The sequence below is a fragment of the Glycine soja genome, chromosome 19 (genome assembly GCF_004193775.1).
Source record: "Glycine soja cultivar W05 chromosome 19, ASM419377v2, whole genome shotgun sequence".
NCBI lineage: Eukaryota > Viridiplantae > Streptophyta > Magnoliopsida > Fabales > Fabaceae > Glycine > Glycine soja.
In genome coordinates, this window is record NC_041020.1 from 39,902,027 (window position 1) to 39,921,369 (window position 19,343).

Consider the following 19,343-nt stretch of genomic DNA (forward strand, 5'->3'; position numbering starts at 1 on the left):
TTAATCCGTTATTTAACCAAATAAATCTTAATCCTTCTGTCAAAAAATATTAAGCCATTTGGTAAGCAACAGTTAGTAAATTTAAATGCCCTTTATCATTTAATAAAGCGAAAAGAACCAGCTTGGTTTAATGGATTTTTGATTAGTTGTGAATATAAATTATGCTTCATTGATGTGTCATGGATGAGGAATTCTTGAAACTAATAAGCAGCACATGTACATAATTCATAGCCATTGATAACAAACAAACAAATTTTCATTCTTTATATTGAGATTCAGTATAACATGCAATACATATACACTCGCCTCCCTAACCAATAGCAACAAGGGATAAAAACAAAAAAGCCACATTTTTAAGATACAAACTTGACAAAATGAAAGAATTGAACTTGTTCACCGTGTTTGTTGCCATAATAATATGTGAACATTACAAGAGGAAGAAGAGGCATGCTCAATTTAAAAGGAGAAAACTAAAACTCACTCTCCAAGGCAGTGCCACATTCAAACTTGGACACTAACCATATATAGCTATGTCCATTATGGGCCAAAAGCAAAGTTCTATGCATAGGAATCCAAGTAGGGTATATATAGCAAGAAAACCACACTACCCAACAGATTAGTGCATCTCAAGATATATTAGGATGCAAAAGCAGCATATATGTTGCTCATTGTGTCTGAGTCTAGAACAAATCCACTTTCCTTTTCAGCATGTCTTGCTTCCATCTTGGCAACTTAGAGAATGCTTCTTTGGCCATTCCAAATACAGTTTCGAACTCTTTGTCTGACAGATAAGCCTAGGCAACAACAAGTGGAGACGAAAAAAAAAAACATTATCATCAACCAAAGCATAAAAGTTCATAGTATAATCATATAGCTCTCTTTAGGATTTCAAATATAACAAAGACCCCTCAATATCTGATATAATTATCAAGACTTCCAATTAACAAAAAATATTGGGCTACTATATTATTTAATAGAATTCATGGGAAACTATAGTGATTGTCTCATTAAAAGAGTTAGGGAGGTATACATATTTTTCACACTTATATTAGCATATTAAACAAATTAATAACATGCAAAGTTTGCAAACCAAGACTAACCTCTCTCTGTTTAAGATCAATTCCAGACACAACACTACCAGATTTAGTCTTTAATTGCTCATAACTGAAGACATTTTGATTATTATTTTCACTGTCATTTCTTCCATCCTCCACATTTTCTTGTTTTGGTTGTTCTGAATCCCCATTGGTACCAGCTTCAGGGGCAACTTCTTCTGTCTCTTTGACATCTGCAACTTCTTCAACAACTTCCGTTTCAGAAGGGGCACTTTCACTTTTAGTGTCTGGAATAGAACAAGAATTAAAACTTGTCAAATAATCACAAGAATCACATAGGACCTATATCCAATAAGAGCTATTTTTCTCACCAAAGTTGCTACTTTCCACTACAGGACTAGTGCTAGCCACAGGAGAAGTTTCAGGTGAAGTTTTCTTCTTTTCAGCAGTAAGAACTGAAGAGAGAGCAGCTACTGCTGCTGCTCTTTGTGATCCTTGACCTCTTCCAGATGGCCTTGGAGTATAAACTTTGGTTCCAGATGATGAATTAAATGCAGAGTTTAAGGCTGCTAAGGCTTCTGCCCTTTGTCTCGGTCCACCTCGATTTAACCCATTCAACTTATCCTGTGTCAGTCAGAGTCAGAGTAGAAAAAGTTAGAAAGGAGCACCAATTAGATTGTTTGCTTTATTCAATTATCATCTATGGCCTAATTAAATATTAAAATGTTATTTAAAAATGAGTGCTTCTTTATCCATTTAGGCTTTAGCACATGTAATTGGATGTCTAGGAGTTTGGATAAATGTCACAAAGTCTAGGATGTAGAAGGCCACTACTACTGCTAATTTTCTTTAATATGACAGTCTGCTTTAGTGTGAATCTATTATCTTGAATCCATTTATGAAAAAATGGCAACAAAAAATGTCTATAACATTAGTATAACTTCCATATGCAATTTAAAGTGGGATGCTTAGACTTCTATAGTGTATTTGTCCTACTTGTATTCATATTTCATAGATGAAGTATTAAAGTGGAATAATTTAAACACATAAGCCAAATTTATAGCTCTTTTGAGTATCATGACACGACTTAACTTTCCAAAATGAAACCCAAGAAAGTCCTTTCATTATGATCACCAAGTGAATTAGGACATATAGAATTCAACATACCTGTACTTACCCAAACTCAATTATTCCATTACAGGTCAGAACTATGAACAAAAATAAATAAGGAATACAATGTGATATATGGGTTGAATGCCTTGTCATTACCCTATGCCCTCCTTTTCCTATCAGGAGAATCTGGTATTGATTTTAATTTCATTGACTGTAAAATAAAGAAAAAAGATAGTAAATAATCTATAAACAAGTTGCTGTACCGCACTGGACGTTGTCTCAGGAGATGAATTGAATGCATTATTTAAGGCAGCCAAAGCTTCTGCTCTTTGTCTTGGTCCCCCTCCTTGACTTGACCCATTAGACTTTTCCTGTCAACACATTTAGTGTAACTTAGTTAAGCAAATAACTGCAATAATAAATTTAGATATTAAACCTAACACCAACAGCATTGCATCTTCGCAAGTTTATACAACTAGTAATTTTGAGAAGGAAAAGAAATATCAAAAATAAGGAATTTAGGAATATTTTTGCTTGAACTTGAAAAGACTGGGAAATCAGAAAATGGAAGAACCAAAGTATCAGAAGGTTTTATTTATTTATTTTTAAAGATGTTTTGCTATTGTATTGATACGTATCAGAAGCAGATCAGTATCATATACTTATTTGATACCGATACACGGACATTTTTCACATATTGGTGCATCATACATGAATAAGAATCTCCTTTGTTGGATCTAAGTTCAGTTTCATACCTCTACAGGATGGCCAGTTCCAAAGAGTAATGTCACCTTTTTCTGGAATGAGTTCCCTGGCACCTGCATTTCATCAGGAAGATAATGAATAGGTATTCAACAAATTAAGTCAAGAGCCTGTTTTATTAAAGGTAATGTTATGTTTCTCTTTTTAATTTTCTCTAATAATTACAAAAATTTCATCTTTTTTCACTTTGTTTCCTGTATTCAAAGATTTGAATATGAGATGGTGAAAAAACTTTAGCCTTTAGTCTTCTTCAAGAATCTCATGATCAACATATAGCAATTTCACAAATCACACAGATCTGATACGCTTTCTATCAGTAAATATACTAATAGGCTAATAGCACTAAGTAGCACAGGTTCATACATGGGAGCAGCTATTTTATGCTTGTAATCTTAGTTCCCGCAGTTTCTTTTGAAGATGAAATTTGTGTTTCAAAATTGTTGTCAATGCTATATTTGATGCCAATAATTTTTTTTTACTGAACCAGCCAGTTAGCCAAGAATTATATGTTATGAACCTTTGCGTAGGATTGAGTCATAGGCCTAGACACAGACCTATAGTGAAAACAAGAAGCAGACTCGTCCTTGATGGAACCTCTCCTAAACTAACACAAGTTTTACTGAAAAGTATTTCTCATTGATAAAATTTCAATCAAGTTTGCCCTTTTGAAAAGGCTACAAAATATCCCTAACAATTATCCTAATTGATTGGATAAAAATAAGGCTTTTACCACTCAACTATCATCATTTTGCGAATTTTACCATTCAAGTTCTTTTTTTTTTCTAAGCATGTTACCATCATTTTTTCAATTTTCTCACATTTTTCCATCCAAGTTTTTTTTTTTGTGCATTTTAACATGACGCTTTTCAATTTTCGTGCATGTTACCATCATTTTTTTTATATTTTTACACATTTTACCATCATGTGAATAACAAAACGACATCGTGTTTAGGGATCCATCAATACTTTGTCACATATTTAAGGGATTGGTAAAATGTGCAAAAAAGACATGGATGGTAAAATTCATAAAATCATGATAATTGGATGGTAAAATGTGCAATTAAGCCTAAAAATAAAGAGATTCCTAATCAATTGGATCATAACTAAGAATTATTCTAATTGATCCTAATTGATAAAATAAAAAATAAAGAGATCCCTAATTAATAGGATCTTATTTAAAAATTATCCTGATTAATAAAATAAGAATATGAAACCAGATTCTGATATCAAGATCTTATTAAGGGAAAAGATAAAGAAACAAGATAAACTGAAGTTAATTAAGATTTAATTAAAAATATGATAATCCTAATTAGTGGTCCACATCCTTATACTGTTTTCAATCAACATAAACATACAGAAAACTATAACTTTACAGGCCACAATGATTAAAAAGTGTGAGAATGAACATTTTTTTTAAGAAAACAGGAAAACAAAAATTGGAGTTCCTCAAGGTATTAGCACGTACCATAGCTTTTGCATGATCCCAAGAAAAGTATGTTGTGAAAAAGCAAGGTTCATTCCCTTCTGTTACTTTGTATAGTGGTACATGAGGAGATAGTCCTTCCAGAGATGCAGCCTTATCTATGTATTTCTGAGAGAAAATTTCTATTATACATCAAGTACATCAAGTAAAAGGAAATAAGGGAAGTGAAGGCTCTAATTTGTTGAGCATGTTTACCTGGGCAATTTCAAAAGCTTTTTGCTTTTCTTTTGGGTCCACACACTGACCAATCCAAACAAACACTTCTGTGTGCGTGTCAAGGATCAGGATATCTTCTGTTAACAAATCATCTTGGGAAAAGTTGTAAACCTCCTCTACCTGAAGAGTACAATATAAGAATAGATTTAGAAGACAAACACTGCTGACAAGTTTCCTAGCAGTAGTGTGAAAGTCCACATAATGAAGTTGCAGTCACAAACTCACCTGTAACTTTCCTGGTACATCCATGTTGCAAAGGAAGATACAAAATTAATAATTGGTCAGAACATTCAAATATCAGTAAACAAATATGCTATCTTATAACAAAATTTTATACAGAGAAGTACTACACAAGAAATTTTACCTCTATTAAAAGATAAAGTGAACAAATGTGGGTCTCTGACAATGTCATTAGTGACATTTTTGCTGGTGTAACTTTGTTTTCCTCCAAGTGCAAACCAGAAAGTTGAGGTTTCTGTTCCTTCTTTAGCAAGCTTTAAAGAAACTCCTGGCTGGACATAGATGTGTAATATGTTAACATATAATTTAACTAGTATGAATTAACCTAAATGTTAAAAAAATCATTAGTATACTGGTGAAAAAGAAATAGGTGATGCATAGCCACATGTTAGCCCATTGCAAGTGATGCACTTTAGTACAATCCCGAGAATATAGTCATCCCAAGCCCATTTGAATGACTTTATCTTGATGTAACAAATGCTATATAAATGTAAGAACAATGTTTAACAACAGAAATATGAAAGCCATTTCCACAAATTTTCTAAGTTTTCTTGTTAGAAGAGTTCTTCCCTGAAAGGTAAATCTATCCCAGTTGCCAGAAACTAGGAACTTGGTGTTTGACTCATATAAGATTGTGACAACCTGGCTATGGTTTAACTTATGATTGTTCTTGAATAATTCAGTGGAACACCCTTTAGTTCAGAAACTTTTTTTATATATGCACAAAATAGGTGAAGTGCAACTACGGAGAGGATAAAAACTCCTACAAAACAGAAAGGAACAAATTAAAAAAGTGAGCAGGAAATATAGTAAAGCTACCCTTAAAAACTCAGCAACTTTTGCTGCAAGCTGCTGCTGCTCAAGGGAACATTGATTCCCATGCCATGTAAAAACAGCTGAGCCAGATTGCAGGACAAAACACTCGGTAGAGTTCAGCAATGCTGCCACCTGAACAAGAATGACATAATTGTTGTCAGCTAGTAGAGAAAGTAGCCCTACAAAAATAACTACGGTGGAAAAAATGAATAAGTTAACTTTTAAAGGGAACATACTGCATCTACTTGCACCACTTTATTATTATGAATGGATGTTCCAGAAATCCGAATAAGTGCAACACTCTCTGCTGCGTATGTCTCATCCGGCAAACCTTTATCTGCTATAAATTTTTTGTAACCAGAGCTCAAGCCTCCCTGAGTTAGACACAAGTCAGGTAACCTAATTAACTTCAGACAATCTCTATATGTTAATAAAAATAGCATTGGATTTTGCAAATGATACCTTGAGGACCACCATTGGATGGAAAAGGGCAATAAACTGTGGTGGCTCTTTACCATCAAATATGCGACCCTGCGAGAAACTATTACAATTATACAGAGTTTCCAAGCAAAATCCCCAACATAATATCACATTACGGATACCTGAACAGGTCTACCCTTTAATGAGTTGAACATTGAGTTAGCCAATCGAATAGCCATTCTTTGGTCCTCCTGAAAAATAAGAAATACCAAATCAGGTTGTTATATCATGTGTTTTGCAGCTGGACAGCAATGAGTTGGATTATTATTAGTATGAAAGTAAGTTGCAAGCTAAGTATTAGTGTGGAATTCATTATGTATCCAGATATGAGTCATGGAAGATATATAATTCTTAGAGAACATGATCAAGATTAAGATATTGAAAAGAAACATTAATTCCAAAAGAACAGAATGATTGGATTGTCAAAGTGAAATCCATACTTATATTAGTTTGAAAAAGGGATTTCCTTTACATCCTATCTTTTTTTTTTTCTCAGCACATATTCTTGCTAGGAATCTTCATGTTTAGTAAATTCATTATGTTCTTTGATCCAAACATGGTAACAAGCTAGTTTTATTCTTTTTATAGATCCCTGGTCTTTAACAATCTTATTTTTCAGCCTAAGTAATTTTACTGACCAAAGAATCAAGTTCAATCTTATATGATTCAGAAAAAAAGATACGGATTTTCATCCCAAAAAGTTCAGAAGGTCATATCAGGTTGCAACCAATTGCAGTAGCTCACAGATACAACACACAACACACAAAAGACTCATCATATTGCTAGCTTGATGTGGAATGCCATCCACTTTGACACTTTCATATAAAGTATGCTTATTGAAACAGCATATTTTGATCATCTTTATACTATTGCCATTTAATAAAGCCAAGAAAATTCCATAGTCTACTCCCCGGTAGAGCTTTTCTATATACAGAATGTTATCACATCCACTGACATTAAAAGCACTCTAAGAAATAATATTTTTGGCCAAGCATGGAAATTCTAGGCCAGTCTTAACAATAAGGTAAGCGCTATAAAGTGAATGCAAACAAATTATTACAATTATCACAACATATTTTGATCTCAAATTAGAGGGATTGAAATGACCTCAATGCTGTCTTTTCCAAACCAACAACACAAGTAGTAGTCTTCCTTTCTCTCGCTAGAGTGATAAGTGTACAGTACTATGTAACAATCTCCACTATAAAATTTACCAATATCCTCCTTAGATAAGGGAGTCTTAGCACTTCCACTGATTTGCCATACCTGGAAATATCAAATAACATTAATGTTAGCTGGCATAATTTAATCGAGGTAAGAAACTAACTAAAAAAATTACAAAATCACCTCCATCTTTCCACCTCCTTCAAGCAGAGGTGGAATGTCCTCAACAACTGGGGTAGTTTTTGTCACCCCTTTCACACCCATACCTTGCTGCTTCAGCAAAGCTGGCAGTACAAAAAAAATACCATTCTTATGAATGATCGGTAAAAAAAGCCAAGCCAAATTCCAAGTGAGAAGAAATAATATCCACCTGCAACTTTTCCTCTTCCTTCGTCAGCACTGTTAGTAGCAGATCCTGATGGCCAAAAATCAAAGTTGGACTTAAAAGAATGTGTCTCATAACCTTGAATGATTCTGGTAATCCTTGTAGATTTCGGCCTTTTTTGACTTGCGACAAACTCCTGAACATATCAGTAACATTAATGACTCCACTTCAAACCAGCATATGAAGAAATGGAACTTGCAATTGCATTACCTCAGCTGCTTGACAAGCTGCTTTTCGATCTTCAACTTGTGTTACCCGGCCAACCCAGACAAATACCTCAGTACCACAGTCCAATAGATAGCATTTGTAGTTCTCCAGCAGTGATTTTGAAAGTTCACCTTCCACAGGCTTGACCTCACCATCAGCAATACTGCAGGAACAAGGTCATATCCTCCAGATTAAGAAACTCAAATGCATAGTGCACACATCATAAAACAGAGAAACTAAACAGAAACTAAAAAAGAAAAATCTATACTGCTAAAAGTATTAAGGAGAAAAAAAGTTTAAAAAAAGAGAGACTAAAATTATATATCTAGCAGAAAATAATCACAGTCCTAGTATCAGCCAGCAAACAGCAAGGACATGACATCTTCAACTTCAGACATAATGAGAAGAATTCCAAACCCCCTAGTTTCAATCAATATATCTTCTTATGTTTCATAAAAAGAAAATACATTCACAACCAGCACAAAATACATAACGCACTTCTCTCAGCACCAGCATCTGCTGCTTAAAATGCAATGATAAATCAAATTTTATATTCTAAGGTGATAAATAGAAAAGGGAGGATAAGAAATGAAATTGACAAAGAAAAGAAAAAAAATTCCTGAAGGAAGTATTGATCCAACAAAAATTACCTATATCCCTTTTTAAAATGTAAGATAAGTATAATTGATCATATACAGTTTTCTACTCATTTTATTGAGTTGCAATCACGAAGATTTATGGAGCTATACCTATAGAGTTGAGCAGGAATGGTCTCTGGAACGATATCATCCTCACTAATTACCTTCTTCCCAATGGGAGCAAAACCACCAAAGAGAACCCAAAATTCACCTGAGTCTGACTCAGTATCCAGCTTGCCATCATCTGCAATGTGGGACACCTTTTTATAGTCACAAACAAATCAAAATACACACTTGGAGATCATATATTCAAAATCACATGGTAGGCTTTTCATCAAGTGATGGGAAAACATGTGCCTTTTGCCCTTACCAACAATTGCAACGTCACATTTTCCCTCATGATGTTTTTCCTTCAACAACTGTATAACTTCCAGAGCCTTGGCTCTTTCCTGGATATTGGAGTTTGCACCATTGAATTGATAAATCTTATTCTGAGTGTCTAGGATGAATACATCATCATGATTCAATGAAGACCGTGCAAAAGGGACCTGCATAAGCAAAACTTTGTATCACATTTTTAGGCAACGAATGTGCACTGAATTTGAAAAGTACATGAATAGAGAACATTGTGCCTGTTTTATTCTGACAACTCTTTTTCCTCTGCATACATATAAACGTGTTTCAAACTCCTCTTCTTCAGGTTTTTTAAATCCAGATGCGATACCCCCCTCTAATGGAATTATACATGGCTTAAAGTAGGACAAAAATTTGTCAGATTCATGCCCTTGAATTTCCCTGTGTTGCACTGCACGTCCTCCAAGAGATGCATCGAGTTCAACAGTTTTAATGGCTGCTGTTCCAGCCTCATCCTAAATGGAAAATCACCATATCAATAGAGATTATTCTTCCATCCAAATATATTGGTTCAAGAATTTCCAAATTGTGAACCATCATATATAAACTCACTTTAGAACCAGAAAGAGAAAATGAAAGGGAAAAGGAGTGAAACTGGAAGAAACATAAACACAAAACTTGGAACAATAACTTTTCTTAAAAACATTATATTACAGGGTTCAATATTTTAGTTACCTCTTGCGTTCTATGAAGAAAAACTGAATGGGACAAGAGAGAGGTTGGAAGTAAGGGAGGGTGAAGTCCAAACTTACCTGACTTGTATCCTTTCCAATCCAGAAGTGAATGTCATACAAATAAGCACCTCCTTTGCCTTGTGTTGTCTGCAAATAAACTTGAAATCAACACCCAATACTTTTAAAACAAAAAGTAGAAATATATATCTCCACTCAATATTGGAATTTTATTGAAGACTATCATTTGTAAGAGTAGGGGTTCTGCTAAAGACTTAAGGGTTTCCTTATTTATCTTATTATATATATCATACAAGCTGTGCTGTTCACCTAGAATTATAAGTTGAAATTAGTCACCCTTTTGAGATCTATGTGGATAGAAGTCACTTTCTCTATTATACTGTGTATGTTCTTTGATCTAGAATTTCAATACCATAATTGGCATTATATTGTTTGTTTCAATCTCACAAGGACTAAAATGCAATTTTATTGTTCACAGCCCAAACAGAAAAACATAAACTGTTTCCACAGCATTCAGCCTCTAGTGTCTTCATACAGTCACAAAGTTTAGCAATGTATAAACACATATGAGGTAATATTGGATACAGCTCACACCTGCAAGATGATGTAAGAATCTCCCATGTAGAATTTCCCATATTCAGATCTGGGCAATGGAACTGGCTGAAAATCCTCAATCCTCCATATTTCAGTGCCTCTACAAAAAGCTAAGTCTAAAACTCCTCAAGTAGATAATATATCCAACTTATAATAATATAACTAGAACAATAATGCTTATATTTGAATATCAATTACATAGTGCTAGTGCTTGATCATTCTCTTAGAAGTACTGTTCTTTCTTTATTACTAGAACAATAATGCTTATATTTGAATATCAATTACATAGTGCTAGTGCTTGATCATTCTATTAGAAGTACTGTTCTTTCTTTATTATTAAATGAAAAAATTATAATTTTCACGATTTCTTTTATAAATCACCCTTTTATTAAGGATACACTTTTTGACCAACTCCCTGGAATGCTGGATCCAACACTTTTGTAGCACTAGACATGGCTGAAAATTCCTTCTAAAATACTGTCTTTTCAGCTAACACCTACAAATTCCAAAGTAATCCATTGCGTGAGAGGAAACAGACTTAAGAATGTTTTAGCAAGAGAAAATCATGTATAGTTGTCAAGCATGAGAACAGAAGTAGCAGCAATTGCAGTAGCATTTGGTAGACCCATTAAAATGGGATAGGTGTTTTATTCTACTTTTGGTGCCTTATGAAAATAGAATAAAACATGACTCGGTGTTAAAAAATGGTATATTTTGGTTCAACCAAAAGGGGTTCAGCCAAGGAAAATAGAACAGAATGTGAAGTTTGATTGGACACACTGAGCAGCGTCATTATGCTGTATATCAGAAGAAAGCAAAACTAACTACTTATAACTGGAAAAATCATCTCCACAACTTAAACACCTACCTATCTGTGGGAATATATTAGTTAACTAGAACATACAATTTAGTCCTATCAAATGAAGGTTACAGTCCTATACTTGCACTGAATCTATAATACAACTAATTGGTTTTTTGGTTCATAAGCTAGCTTACTTCAGGACTATCATCATATAAGGCTTTAGCCTGCCATTCTATTTGGGATCATGATGTTGCAAACCAACTATCCCAAAAGCTCAAGATGTTAGGTGAAGGATCATGAACGGGTTATGTCTAACACACCCTTATGCAAAAGTCATTTGGATTTAAAATGAAGACCAGAATGGTCATTGGAGAAGAGGACTGAGGAGTGAAGACAGCAGAGAAGGAGGAGTTAGCTGGAAAAACGACACAGAAAAGGGAGACCAGTAAACCACAGTTGAAACATGGATTGAAGATTGCCTCCCTCCAAGCTGATACCATGTTGAGAGTAAACATAGAAAAAGAGATAGAGGCAATAAATTGTGTGTTTCAGCTACACAGCATAGGCTGGCTGTATAGAATTGATGAAATCAATACATTAACAAAATTTCCTAATTACTATAATTACATGATTTGGTTAGACACTAGCTTATACAATGAATCTGAATACTAATGCTCTCAATACATGAGATGTCCTTTTTCAATTTTCTAAAATATTGTTCAAGATATCCTTCTAGTCACCTTGTCTACCCTGCTTAGTGAAATTATGATTAAATCCAACTTGTCACCTTGTATACAACTACAATGTACACATTTTTCACCACTAAATGGATTTATAAAGATATCAATCCAATATTGTTCAAGTTTAACTGTTGAACAAACAGACAGATAGAAAAAGTCCAGTGTCCCTTTCATATCGATTATCAATCCAAGTGTAGATTACTTCTGTATAATTTTCAGCACAGCAACCCATCCATGTCTCTTTGCAAATTGTCCACTTCTCCAAATAGGTGTGTACTGCAAACTGGCAGCAGCATTATCAGATTGAAGTGCTCTATATGTGAATTACTGCAAAGAGTTCAGCTAATATATTGCTCAGTCACTGCTTGCTCCACCATACAGCATGCCTAAAATCAAGTCCAAGCCATTGATAGCCAAATGGATTCAGCATTCCAAATTTTCAGTTTCTGAAATCTGTGAAGCTATCTAAGAGCCGAAAAGTAATTTATGATCGCGATGGCTATGCACTGGACAAGAACTGTTCACGTAATAACTTTTACCAAAGATCAAGGAATTTTGAGCACATACTTGATCTGATTCTGAGCCGACAATGAAGTAGTAAACACTGCAACTAAGCTTAAACACATGAAGAATTTTGGACCATAGTGTAGGGGATCGAGTTGATTAGTTGCTACAAAGTTGAATACTAAGTAAGATCTGATGCTCATTTAGCCAATTCTCAGTCAATCTAAAAGCTAACAAAAAACAAGACATTGATCAAAGCTTGATTAACAAAACCAAAACAATGCATGTCATCACAAATAGACACAGTCGCGAGATCACCAAAAGTACAATCAGAGACAGATGATCAAAGAGCTGAAGACTGTGAACCAATACCAAAACAAGAGGGTGGTGCCCAAAAGATCAAAAACCAAAGTGATCACAAAAACAAAAGGCAAAAACAAGAAGAACCCATCAAAGTTACCACAATATGGGACCGACCCAGATCAGCAGCCAAGACACTTGAGTCAGAAAAAACGATGACAGCACGAGACCAAGGCTGAGAAATTAAGAGCATTTCAGGTGACATTTGAGCATAAGAAGAAAAAAGGAACAGTCATCAGAGAAAATGGACGTACCTGAGATCTCAATGCGTGAGGATGGTTTGGTTTGTGAGAGAGAGAGAGAGAAGAAGAAGAAGAAACAAGGTATGGGGAGTACAAGGTTGCAGAGCTGGCAATAAAGAGAGAGAGAAGAAGATACTTGTTGGAAAGAAAAGTGTGAATTATTGCTGTGCCTGCGAGTGAGTGAGTGGCCTTCTTCTCTCTCTAACTTTTTTCTTTCTTTCTTTATAGCCTTTTGAGATTTGAAACAATTCAGAGTTGCAGAGAGAAGGGTATGGATGAATTATGACGACGATGAAAATGAAACCATTATGACATGAAAGGCCAATGCCAAGTTGGTGAAACGAATGAAAAAGAAAACGTAACAAGGAAATTTTGTAGTGTGTAAAATAAAAAAATAAAAAAAGAAGAAAAAAGAAAGCAAGAAGCTAGGAGGAGAGAAGGTTTTTATAGTTATTTGTTATTTATTACATAAGACGCATGAAGCAAAGTCGTTATTTTAAGGTAAAGATTCGCGCAACCGCTAGTTTTGGTCTTCTAGTTGCTTACATGGATTCTTTTTTGGATTTTCCTTACTATGTGTCACTGTTCTCTCCCTCTCTCTCCTTATCTATTATCACTGCTCAAGTCATAGCAGTGATGTATCACTATTTTTTTCTCAGTATTTTTTTATGAATAAATAATTCATGTATTCGTAGAATAAATATTTTTTACATTATTATATGTATTCACCAACTGTAACTGTGATGGATTCTTTTTACTTTTATATTAAATGTGTAAAAAAAATTATGGGGACAAATGACAATGCATTTGTATTAATTTTTCTTACCAGATTCTAAGTCTATCTACATTATTTATTATAATTTACCAAATAATAATGAATTACGTTATTTTTATTAAAAAATGAAAATTCAGCAAAAAAATTTTACAAAAATGAATAACTTAAACTTACTTTATTTAATAAATTTTAATTAATAATAATAAAAATGTTACTAACATTCCTAGGAGACGATAACGACTTAACAGTGTTACGTATTTGTAATATTATGTATTGCCAGTTGGACAGATTACTTAGTATGGTTAGAAAGAGTCCACTCCAGTTTCAACTTTAATTTCTCTAGAATTAAAAGATTTTTTTTTCTATTCCTTATATATATATAGTTATGACATTTTAATTACAATTGAATCATATTATATGACATGTAAAAATAAAAAAATTAATTAAAAAGGTAAATAATAATCAATTATGAAATATCACATTAAGAACTTACTGAAATACAACAAAAAGTGAGGTATAGAAATTTATTGTATTGCTGCATAAAAAAGGAAATAAACTTCTTAACGCGTTAAAATTTGTAAAAATGAGTAAAAGTTAAGATATTGAATTGAGGATTCATGTTCACAACATACATAAAAGTTAAAACCGAACAAATCATCTTATGTCTTACACGAGAGTCTCATGTATAGGCTCTTATAAATTTATATTGAAACTTCATTTGCCTCAAAATAGTTTATTAATTGAGTTGAAAATAGAAAAAAAAATTCTAACTAATTCACCACTAGTTTTATTGGTTTTGGACTGGTTAGTCAATTCTCCACCAATTCTTTAGCTGGCAAGTTCTGTGAGATGAATAAACCTGACTGCTTCACTAAATTTCCAAATGAATTCTGAGAATAGTTAATAGACAAAATTTATTATTAAGTTGAATGATGGACCCCTGATGCAGACCCAATTAAATGAATATAAATGTCTTAGATAGATTAAATGAAATTAGATAAAACATGGTCTTATTCAACTCAAATAGAATTATTTCTAGTGAAAATACATGTAGTGTAGAAAAAAAAAAGGATAGAACGTGTTGAAACATAAAGGAAAATCGCATGTGGAGGTGAAATTTCACCAATTTAAAAGGCCAGGAAGAGTCTAAAGATAATTTTGCATAGTCAAGTTACATCAAAGGTGTAGAAGATAGAAGGTTTACTTTGTTGTGACATAGAATTGCCTATCTAATTTGCATATAAAGACGCTGAACTTCTCAAAGCAGTAAGATAGACCAGCACTCACCCAATAGAACTCCCATTGTTGCTCCTCAACCTTTTAACAATCATGTCATCATCCAATTAGATGAAATTAATTGCTCAATGAACAATGACAATAAAAAGTTAGTGAAAAACGAAAAAAAGGGGGGGGGGGGGGGGATAAAAGCAGGGTTCAAGTTGGCTATTGTAAGCCTAATAAAACCTACTGAATTAAATTTTCATGCGTTTAAAGTTTTTACAGATTTGGTAAGTGAGAGTTATTTGTGGAGCTGCTAGTGTACTGACAATGTTTTATGAGACAGAGCAACCCTGCAGTGGCTGAGAAAAATTAACTTATTTGATGAGTAAGTAATGCTTATTTAATAAATCCTTTTTCAGATATTGAATTTCATTAATTTTTTAATGACAAAAGTAATAGAATGAGGAGACACTCTTGATAGAATTTCATTAATTCAACCGTTGGTAACGAGAGTTCACATTAAGAAGTCATGTATATAAAATTTCATATAATTTAAAAATTATTTAATATTTCATCAATCAACTTTATTTTAATATGTAATATACTTTTCTAAGTAAACGTTGACCACAAAGTCTCCCCTAAAAAGTTATCAAGGAGAATAAATATAAAAATCTTATCATGAAATAATTTGACTCCTTCTTTTATATATATACACCTAATAAAATTTAATTATTTGACTACATCTTTCTATTTATTAACATGTTGCGACGATAAAGTAAATTTTTATTAGACGAGTGTATATAAATTAAACTTTGTCTATATTACTTGTATTAGATCAGAATCTGTACAAAAAACAATAAAAAATTCTTAAGATCAAGAAAATTAGTCAAACAAAAAAGAAATTGAACTTTTGCTGGTCAATGATTCAACACCAACTATATCCATTTTTACATTATCAATGTATTGAATGAAAGTTAATAACCTACCTTTCAAAGGACATGCTAGTTATTAGTTATTAATTGATAAGACTAGTACATCAGCTTATGTTAAAAATACTGTACGATTTGGCTAACCAATGTGCCATATATAGCTGTAGAAATAATCACCATTTTACTATCTATGCACTTTGCATATTACCGGTTAGCATGAAAAACCACTGTTTCGAAAAATTAAGCAATATCTCTAACGAATTTATCCGGTTGAGAAAAAAAATTGTAATTCTTTTGTAATTTAATTTTTCTTATTAATCACCAGCTGACATGATTAGTAGATAATTTAATCTCTTAAACATGTAATAAAGAGTTTAATCCCTAGTTTGTACGCATGAAAAAACATGTATTTGAAGAAATCAATCACTTAAATGAATTTCAGCATTAAAAAAAATCTTATCAATCTTATAGACAAGTAAAAAGGTAGTTTTGTTCTATTTAGTTTTTAAATGTTGGTTAGATCAATAAACCTCTCTAAAAATAAAAGGACTGAGCATATTGGCACGTAGGATACCAGAGGTGAGGGATTCTAGAAAAGTGGAAAAAAAGATGAAGGGTCTACCACGAAGTTGGAAGAGATACCTCCAGACCACAAAAATCAAATGGGGTCAAAGATGCAAAGAATGTAGCTCTTTATGTTTAAAGGAATACATCAGATAAAGTCATAAAGTAATTTGATGTGTATTGACTAAAGACTGCTTAATTATACAATGAATTGTCATTTAAATCCACAAAATTTCTTGACATTGGACAAACATATGGATCTAAAAATCAGTTCATCGGTCATAAAATTGGAACAGTGGTAAAAACTAGTAAAAGGGCAAAAAATATTAAAAAAAAAGGTAGATAATCTTGTACTGTCAAGTGTCAACAACACATTGGCTGGCAAGAAACTTTTTGCTGTCCATCTGTATTCCTGTTTCCTTTTTTGAAAAAATTTCAATAAACACATGAAAATAGTATATGACCTTGGGATTTTTTTAGATGTTGCTTATATATTTGCTTTGAAATATTCCTCTCCTTCAGTGACATGGTTTACCAAATCAAAACAGATTTCCTTTGTTAGTCACAAAATGTTGTAGAACGGAGAGATATGCACCAATGGCATGTTGAAGTTGCACACTAGTAGACACTTATCTCGAAAATTATTATATAGGCCTAAACGTGGGTTTAATTATGTCTGATGCTACTAATCTGTGAGTGTCAGGAAATTTTTCTATGGAGGATTGCCGTAGGATTTTAGTAGCATCGGATGGAATTAAACTCGCATTTATTGAAAAGATAAAAGTTAACATAAGATTCTTGACTATTATAGTCTATCTACATAAGCAAAACCATATTTCAAACTACAAGTTGAACCACCAAATAAACGAACCAAGACACTATAGTAAGTCACTTGGGCTTAAAGGGATGAATTCCCTTCTTGGCACAACTCAGAATTGAAGTAAAAGAAGGGAAGGAACAGAAAAAACATGGAAAGATAAACTACTGGTGGCATGGGGCTTTCTCATTATTTTTTTGTTTTTCTTAACTTTGCCGTTAAACATTTAATAGTGTTGTTTTTTGGATGTAAGGTAAAAGTTCTCATTGGTTTGGTTTCGTAACACGAATATTTTTACACTAATGCCTTAACACCAACTCTGAAGTGTGGTTTGCATTTTGCAGGTTCAGGGTCGTGGTAACAAAGAAATTAACTGCAAGAAGTACGAATTATTTGACTTTCATGATATTGTTAATAAATAGAAGTCAAAACAATACAATGGTACGTTTGTTAAAAATAAATCGGAACAAACTATTTTTTTAAGCTTGTAAAAACAATCAATTAAATTAATCTCAGATAATCGAAAGGTGAGTGCCATGTATGATCATGTGAACGTGTTAAATTTCACTTGGAACAAGAAGTGACGAATCTGGGTTACTACTTACAACTCTTGATAGAACACTTTGCCAACAAGAATGAGTTATTTTTCTTAGTTTTATATATGATTTAATTATGTTTTTTTTTATCTCCAGTATATATTTAATTTTTGTGTTTGATTATTTTTTCGTTAAATATTTAATAACAGATATGTGAATATGTGAATGTTCAAAAAATTGTCCATATCTGTTTTAAAATTAAATTTAAATTTTTTAAAGATTAAAACCTGTCGGAATCAATTAAAGTAAAAAATTTAAATTTAACTGATAATTGATTAGCTAAATTTAATATTCCAAAGGTGAGCATACGACATTATTTTTGTATTGACAGAGTTTAAAGCTTAGACTTCAAGCAAACCAAGTTTTGTTCATGATTTTCATGCAAACCAAGTTTTGTTCAACACAAATCAAATAAGTCAAACTATTTTTTTTAGTTTGGTACACGGTATTTTAAAATTTAAATCAGACTGATTCAAGACTACTAAACTAAAATATTTCTTTGCTCAGAACTCAAACTGTTTCTATGACTGAAATCGAATTGAATTATTTATGAAATATCTTTTAATTCACTTGAAAAATAAAATGTGCAGCATTATTATAAACTACCCAAACCCCCACTATCAGTGGATTACGACCCCCCTCACCCCTCCAACACCTTCAACCTCCTCGTCGGTCCCACCTCCCATTATTGCCCCCAACACAACCACAGCTTCCAGCAACGCTGCCACAAGCCCTTTCATTCCAAACGTCGAAGAGCGCAGTCTGGTCTAGTCCATCACCAGTGACGCGCTCCGCAGCGTGTGCCTGACACCGCCACCCCTCAAGGTCTACTGTAGCTTCGACCCCGCTACGGAGTCCCTCCACCTCAACAACCTCCTTGGCCTCATCCTCCTCTCCTAGTTTTGTCGTTGCGGCCACCGCGCTCTCGTGCTCATCTACGGCACCACCGCGTGTGTCGGCGACCCCTCCGGGAAATCCTGCAAAAGACCCGAACTTGACATTGAAACCTTGGAGAGGAACCAATTGGGTATCTCGAACACCATTCATCAGATTTTGGGTTACGCTCAAAATTCAAACTTGGTCGGTCCTATTTCTAATTCTGGTTCTAATTCCTCTGTTGTGATTCTGAACAATTATGATTGGTGGAAGGGGTTGGGTGGGGTGTTGGTGTTTGGCTCAGATCTGAACTTGTGGGTGCTGTTTGGGTGGGTTAAGCCGTTAAGGTGGTGGTAATGGAGTTGGCCTGGTAGGTGAAGGACGGGGTTGCAGCGGCGTGATGGTCCGTGTGGCCAAATCTGATAGAAAATGGTGGTGGCGCTCGCGATTATGGCGGTCGGAGGCGTTGCGGATCAGATTTGGTTGCTTACGGTGGTTTGGTGGAGGGCTGGCGCGCGGTGGGCATTGATTGGAGGTCGCGCACATGGGGAAGACGTGAAAGTCAACATGTTTTTTTTTAAAAAAAAATTAAACTTTTTTTATTATATTTTTAAAATCAAACTTTAAATACGGATAATCCTTCCGTCATTACAAATTA

At 33.7% G+C, this 19,343-nt stretch overlaps 1 protein-coding gene across 3 annotated transcripts; it reads right to left on the reverse strand.

Moving 5' to 3' along the window:
• Positions 1-234: 234 nt before the first annotated feature.
• LOC114400284 (villin-3-like) lies at positions 235-13,284 on the reverse strand. 3 transcript variants are annotated; one of them, XM_028362653.1, is made up of 25 exons: positions 12,920-13,284; positions 12,783-12,840; positions 10,658-10,755; positions 10,260-10,359; positions 9,726-9,794; positions 9,192-9,428; positions 8,930-9,107; positions 8,671-8,803; positions 7,925-8,084; positions 7,700-7,850; positions 7,513-7,613; positions 7,273-7,431; positions 6,288-6,356; positions 6,148-6,216; positions 5,922-6,059; positions 5,689-5,817; positions 4,994-5,141; positions 4,855-4,865; positions 4,609-4,749; positions 4,396-4,521; positions 2,924-2,986; positions 2,432-2,539; positions 1,427-1,679; positions 1,101-1,342; positions 235-794 (listed from the first exon to the last, which is right to left on the reverse strand). In XM_028362653.1, exons 3-25 carry the CDS (start codon positions 10,711-10,713, stop codon positions 681-683), a joined length of 2,955 nt encoding a protein of 984 aa, XP_028218454.1. In that variant the 5' UTR covers positions 10,714-10,755; positions 12,783-12,840; positions 12,920-13,284; the 3' UTR covers positions 235-680. The 3 variants fall into 3 exon arrangements, with proteins under 3 accessions (XP_028218454.1, XP_028218453.1, XP_028218455.1); XM_028362652.1 differs by having other exon boundaries at positions 12,766-12,840; XM_028362654.1 differs by lacking the exon at positions 12,783-12,840.
• Positions 13,285-19,343: the final 6,059 nt, after the last annotated feature.